This window comes from Prosopis cineraria, unplaced genomic scaffold (genome assembly GCF_029017545.1).
Source record: "Prosopis cineraria cultivar Desert tree isolate PC_DT_omini unplaced genomic scaffold, ASM2901754v1 PC9, whole genome shotgun sequence".
Classification (NCBI taxonomy): Eukaryota; Viridiplantae; Streptophyta; class Magnoliopsida; order Fabales; family Fabaceae; genus Prosopis; species Prosopis cineraria.
Window position 1 is genome coordinate 26,938,374 of NW_026555340.1, and position 7,415 is coordinate 26,945,788.

The 7,415-nt window shown below is 35.9% G+C and overlaps 1 protein-coding gene across 1 annotated transcript; it reads right to left on the bottom strand.

Annotated features, from left to right (window-relative positions):
• Window positions 1-2,647: 2,647 nt before the first annotated feature.
• LOC129320609 (cytochrome P450 734A1-like) lies at window positions 2,648-5,955 on the bottom strand. Its single transcript, XM_054966136.1, is given in 8 exon segments — window positions 2,648-3,505; window positions 4,195-4,478; window positions 4,481-4,516; window positions 4,519-4,568; window positions 4,651-4,901; window positions 5,011-5,039; window positions 5,042-5,233; window positions 5,598-5,955. Coding segments are annotated over 8 exon segments (1,551 nt in total). The 5' UTR covers window positions 5,881-5,955; the 3' UTR covers window positions 2,648-3,079.
• Window positions 5,956-7,415: the final 1,460 nt, after the last annotated feature.

The window sequence follows — 7,415 nt, forward strand, 5'->3', positions numbered from 1 at the left end:
GTTTTATACCTATTAGTGGTGGTTTGAAGATCTATAAATGATAATGTGCTTCAACGAAACCTAATGAACCCATTAAGTATGAAGAGGTAATGATTTATAAGATTGATAAAATAGATATGTAGAGTTTGGTATTGGTAAATCCTTAAAAATGAGATAATGATGGTATCCTTGTGTTGTGAATATAGTGAGGTTCAATTTAACATCATTTAAGCTTGTGAGAAGCTTTAAAAGTTGGTATTGTGAGGAATAAACCTTTAATATTTTAAAGGTTTGAGATAACCGAGAAAAATCTAACTTTATATGATTGAATATTAATTGGTTATTGATTGAAATTGAGTTGATTTGGAGTATGATTTATATTTCTAAACAATGGTGCAATTTGGCAATGTGATATTTTTGGAAAATGGTTTTAAAATGAAAAAACCCTATGCATGCCATCCATTTGTATTTGATGGTTTTTGATTTGTTAGCATGTTGTAAAAATTTGCTAAATACAATTTTTTCTTGTGGAGCATGTAGAGTTTGTGAATTTAGAGGTATGATTTCATGTGACATACATTGTGGATTAGAATGCATAAATATGTAAAATACGTGTATAGTATGACCATTAGCGGGAGTTTGCCTAGGGAGAGGGGTAGTTGATTAAATTCATGTGGTATCGATAGTTGGAATCAAGAACTTGCCTTAGCACTGATCATTAGAATTGAGAGATAACCCTTGTTTCATGGTTGATTCGGGACTGTTTTAGTTGTTTTATGAGGGACTTGAACATAATTAATCTCCATTAGTTCACGAGGAGGCTAGATTAGGGGTACGAAACCCAATGATTGTTAATGTTGAGAAAAATTGGATTATACAAGTAAGTGAGTTAATCTCGATCTAGTAGCTCCCTCACAAGTGGAAGGCTGGGTTAGTTCGTAAAAGACATAATCATGTGATAGCCACCGATTTCATGTCGGAGGTAACAAGGTATAAGGTTGGCATTCATTCATACATATAAATCTAGCTACATGATTATTAGTATTGTGATCCAATAAGTTATGATTGGTATTATTACGACCTTAGAATGTGAATTGACATTTTGTGGATATAAATATGTGCCTTTGGCCTGGTTACATGATTGTTAGTATCATGAACCATAACCAAGCCTATCATATGTATTGTGTTTGCATATCTTTACCTATTTTGCATTTGTTTATAATTGATAGATAACTGTATAGATAAAGTAAAACTTGGTTATTAAGTAGTTGTATTCACTCTTTAGTTTTCAACAGAGGCTAGCTCATTAGATCCTAGTTAGGGAACACACATAAAGGCTTATGATTTGTAGAGTAATCCTTTTGTATGCCTCTCTTTGTTATTTTATGTGTATAAATGTTAATACAATTGTCAACTAAGAGTTACATGTCATTAAATTTAAGTGTGGAACCTGTGCCATTAACTAAATCTAGGAAAAAGCTCCATGTAAACATCAAAATCACCTTAATTGAATATCAGACGGAGATTTGAGACACGTTGAAAGTTCGCTTCCTGTGCTGTTATTTTGATAGTTGATATCTATTAAATTCATGCAATGCACCGCGGCTCATGATGCCTCACGTCGCCGCGCATGGCACAAAGAAGGATGAGCTACGGTGTATATGTCTTATGCTGTGGTGCATGTTGCATTTCCTACGCAAAAACACTGTTTTGAGTTTTGAAACTTATTATTTTGGGTCCCACTTGTTTTTTAAGTTTTTGTATTGTTTTCAAACTTTGATTTGAACATTTTAAATGTGTATTAGAGATTAAAAATTAAGTTTTGGGATTCCATTGTAAATAATTTGAGAATTCTTCTCTTTTATAAAATTCTACAACTCTAGTAATTTTTTGGAGGTTTATCCCTTGATTACGTTAATTATGAAGTTAAATGTGATTTGGTAAGGGAGACTTTATTGGCCCGTTTAACCCATATTATTTTTAAAAATTTAAAAAAAAGGAAACAATTTTATGGGATAAAACCATATTGGGTATACTTATTTAACCAAAACAATTCATATATTTTATATAAATATGTTAAATTAATATTTTGATGTATCAGAATGAATCATGAAGGAGTATTAAATTGAAAGTCATCATTTACGTATACTTTAAAAAAATCATGAAAAAATAAACTAAAAAAATAAATGAGTTGACATTTTAGCCTGCTATCTTAAGAGTTAGATTCGGTTGAGATTTTTTTAACCCATAAAAAAGTGAATTACACTCAATTCAACCTACATTTTTCTTAACTCATATGGTTTGAGTTAGCTCATATTCATACCTTTCCTTGCACCTCAAGCCAAACGTTCCTCTCTTCTTTTCATCCGTCAATACCTAAGCAAACATATTTAATATTTAATTGCAGCATATTAAATGCTATATAATAGTTTATGGGTTATCAAATTACTATACTTATTTTTAAAGACGTGTAAATGTTCAACATTATGCATTTTTTGGGGTTCATGTTTCTTATGTGTCTCCGAACTTAGAGATTGTCGTTACTAATGTAACAAATAATACTCTTACTTTTTTTGCAATACAGTCAATATTATTTAAAAAAAAGGCGTTACAAAATTACAAAACCACAGTTAAAAAAAAAAAAGATTTACACAATGTATACACAAAATGACAAAATGGTGAAGTAGCTATATAAATTAGCTGTTAGCCGTCTATTGTTTACATTGCAATTCTGAATAACAAGACCAAAATCCTCACATCAAGACGCCACTGTAACTCTGTTCCACAGGTCGCTAAACAAATGGGAAGGTCACCATGGTAATTTAATTCCCATATACGCTCATATATATATATATATATATATATTTCCGATGAAAATGCTATCAAAAGCATATATCAGGCGGACTCAGGCCCCACTTTGATCCACATTTATACATACTACATTATAAACCTAAATTCTTGAAAAAGGGATCGTAACCACGGTGAACTTTATCCCTTGAAAATTGTGGGCTTGAGTTAATTTTCTGAAAAAAAAAATTATATATGTTCCCACACAAACGGAGATACATAGGATGATAGCCAATGGAATCAGGACCGTTCATCACAAGGGTCTGAAAATGATGGGCGCCCCGTATTGAGGGTAGAGAAGCATCAAGACCGTCGGAGCGTGTTGATAGTGTGGGGCCAACCTGAAACTAAAACGCTGTAGTATCATAGCTAAAGCAAGCCTGGCTTGCAGCATTGCGAGATTTTGTCCGATACATGTGCGCGCACCCAAACCAAATGGTATGAACGCCAATGGATGCTTTGCAGCGCGGGCCACTCCCTCCGAGAAACGGCCAGGATTGAATTCGTTCACGTCGTTGCCCCATATTGCTGGATCGTGATGGACGGCCAGGATTGGAATCAGGATCTCGGTCCCACGTGGGATCTTGTAGCCCCCCAGATCCACGTCAGTTTTGGCTCGCCTAATTGTTGCAATTGTTGGGGGGTACAACCTTAACGATTCGTTGATAATCATGCTGAGCTGCGTCAGATCAAAATCTCAAATAAGATCAAACTAAAAACAAAAATATAATTTTTTTATCAGCAATTGCAATTTAACCCTTTTAATTGACGATTTATTGGAGCACAAAAACAAATATACTCTCAAGATTCTAAATTATACTTTATCTATCTTCGAATGTTACGCTGATGGATATAAAAAACAGGTCCGATCAATAAAAGTTTTTTAAAAATTGAATCTCGTCTGATGTCTGATGATACTAGATATATTAGATAATTTTGTATATAAAATAAATGAAGACATTTACGAATAATCATCGATAATTATACATATTTACAGATGGATATCAGGCAACAAGGAATTAATTGGGTTAGGTAATGGATGGGGGAAGCGCGTGCGCGCACGCACACATATTACAAAGTAATGAAAAAGTTAAAAAGAACGAAACTAAAAGCCGAGGCATGATGTCTGGTTAAGTGATTGATGTAAAAGACAAAAGTGGCACACCATGTTCCCCAGAGGAGGGCTACCAGAAAGCAAAAGGTGGGGATTAGCATCGCCATTTCAGCAAACAAAAATAACATAAGGGTCCAAATATACTAATAGTGTTATTATACTCCCAAAACAAAGTTCATTTAATTTAATTAATTGGCATGATAATGAATGAACTTGCCGAGCCCTTGTGGTTAAAAGAAATTAAAGATACGCACCGTCTTGAGCTTGAGGAGCTGGTCTTTGGTGGGCAGGTCGCGTGAGGAACCGCAAACTCGAAGCACCTCGTCACGTGCGAGGAGCTGCCACTGAGGATGCATCGCGAGGAGGATGGTGGTCCACGTCAGCAGGTTCGATGTCGTGTGTTTCCCTGCGAAGAAGAAGCTCTTGCACTCCTCCACCATGTCCTCCACCGTCACCTTCCCGCTCTCCGCCTTCATCATCAGTCCCAGCAAATCCTTCGCCGCTCCTCCTTCCTCCTCCTCCTCTATTTCCTTCTCTTCCCTCTTCGCTTCTCTATCAGTTTCACCACCGATCTTTTATCTCCTTGTCCAGCTTCCATGATCTTATATTCCTCCTCGTCGGAAAGAATCTATATATATTCAACCAGAAAGATTTCAGGCTTTCTGTTCTGTCTGTATTCATTTGCAGGAGAAACAGTATTATGGCTTTACCTGTAACCTGGGATGAAAACTTTTTGGAAGGCATCGGCGGCTAATACCATTTGTTGGGCTTGGAGTCTGAAGATGGCTTTGCCATCTTCGTAGCTGCTTCCGAAAGCCGTTCTCGTAATGACATCTTCTGTCAACGTCTGAAACCACTCTGAAACCTCGATTTCCACTTCACCCCTACTCTCCGACGACGACATCTCAGACCACTTCTCCGACATGTCCCCCACGGCGGTCGCCATCACCGGTATCAACAACTACAAAAAGAGCCGGGGCACATACACAACAACACACCGTTGATCACACAGATATTCTCTCAGGCTTTGAGGATGTGATAGAGTCAATTCACAGTTAGTTAATTATTACTTTGAGATTTTCCATGTGGAAAGTCGGGAGATGATTTTCCGGTGGTGAGCCCATTTCTCTCCTTTGAGGCTGAGCAGTCCATCGCCTTCAAGCTGCTTCACGAGCGGCGGCGCTTCGTTTTTCTCATAGAATTCGGACTTGGAGGTGAAGATTTCTCTTATCAGGTCCGGATCAGACACGGCGAGACGAACCGTGGGTCCAAACCACACCAGGAATGTTGCACCTGGAATATAATGAAAGATATATCAGGCCCAATAACCAAATTCTAAAACAGAAGATTAAGCAGAATAGTTAAGATGGATTATGTGCATGGTTAGGAGAGGTTGAGATATATACACAAAGTAGGGAAGGAGTACAAAAGCAGAAGTAGGAAGTGGGAATGGAAGTATGCGAAAAGAGGAAAAGAGCAGGAAACATGACAGCCATTGGTTTCAGAGAGTGTTCAGAGAAGGGAAGGGGCATGGTAGTGTAGTAGACCCTACACAGCACAGAGGGAGGAAGGTGGGAAGAAGACAAGTCGAGTTTTTAAAACTGTTACCAAACACAAACAACTACATTGTCAAGAATTGAATTCGGCAAGATGATACCGTAAAGCTTCTTCCAGTGATGGTAGAAGGAGAGGACTCGGGGGAGGATGTTGTGAGAGAAAGGGAAGATAGGCTGAGAGGAAGCGTGGAGCATCATGGAGACGACTTGGTGGAGGTTTCCGATGAAGAACCGATAAGGAGGACCTCTGATTCCTTGGCGGGAGAAATGGGCTTGGATTTTGAAGGGTCTCCACCACAGTGACGCTCCCAGCTTCACCATTAACACCATTCCGATCAGCGACATGCCTACCAGCTTCAGCCAGTACACCATCACCTCTTCCATTTCTTTCTTTCTTATCTCTGCTTTGTTCTATGTGTTGCTTCGTCTGTTAGGACCTTGGCCTTTTAAATATAAGCTTACAAAGACAGACACTCGCAGAGAGAGACACACACACACAGAGAGAGAGAGAGAGAGAGAGAGAGAGAGAGAGAGAGAGAGACTGAGCAGGACCAACGGCGTAGGGGCCGCCATTGGAATTCTTAAGAGTCAACGGACGGGATCCTTTTTCATTTTCATCGTTCAAATCGTCAATGACCATCCTGCCCTCCTCAAAAACTTATCTGTTATTATTTTCATGTCCGTCAAATAATATTTAATGTATTATTAGACGCTCATAAATAATGACACATCTGTCAACTTTTTTAAATTCCTAAAGAGTAAAATAAAGTTTAAAATTTGTAACTATATATCCTGTTTATAATTAGTATTCTATAATTTTACAATGTTTATAAAAAAATTAAATAAATCTATATAGTTAACAACATCTTTTTGTCCTTTTAATAGTGTTTTTAATTGGGATTAATTCTTGAATACTACTACGTTGGTAGTCCCTTATATTTTCACTAACAAGCTGATGACCGAGGATTAATATTAATATTCGTAATAATATGCCGCATAGTCAATTTCCAATTAATGATATCTTTTTCATTGTGTTGATCATGGCATTAATTTGCTTAACATGCTAAAAAAGAAGCATCCTTAATTTTGGCATAAAATAATACATCGTTATTATTAACCGTTTAGTAGCATAATTTTAAAACACTATTAACATACTTTAGTGTCCCTTACCGAATTACTATATATGAATAGTAATTACTAAATCGGAAAAAAAATATGAGTAGTGATTACCAATTTTATCAATATTAATTCTCGATGTCTATTTCTTAAAAAATATGCAATGAGAAATAATTTTTTTTGTCATACCAATTTCTTTACTAATAGGTCAAAAGTAAGAGAAAAATATGGCTTCAGTTACAACTTACAATGTTTGTGAAATGATGAGAGACTCACAAACTTGATTGAGAACTGAAAAGAGGGATCGACCGGGAGCCTTCATTTTCATACGTTATTCATGAGTCTAACAAATTCTTTTTGTTTTTTTGTTTTTTTTTTTTGATGAAATGAATCTCCAAATTCTAGTCATTGAGTATAAAACTTTTATATCCTTAATTAATCACCAAACACATCCAGTGATACGTTCATATTTAATAATATTTTCTCTAGTAATTATAAACTTTCTTATTTTGCAATATTTATGGACCTTCTTATATAGGGTCACGAAAACGCCTAACTAAGTTTACTATTATTATATTATACCCTGAAAATAGAATCCTTCAACGCTGATGTGTTATGGAAAATGTAATTGTTGGTAACGTATATTTTTAGTATATTTTGTTATTAGTTTTTATATTTTTTGTTGTTTCTAGTTTCTTAATTTCATCTGTCTATAATGGTAATTCTTGTCATTATCAAAGTTAAATGTGTTCATGTGTAACTAATTTTTAATTCTCTCATTGAGCTGGTAAAATTATAATGAA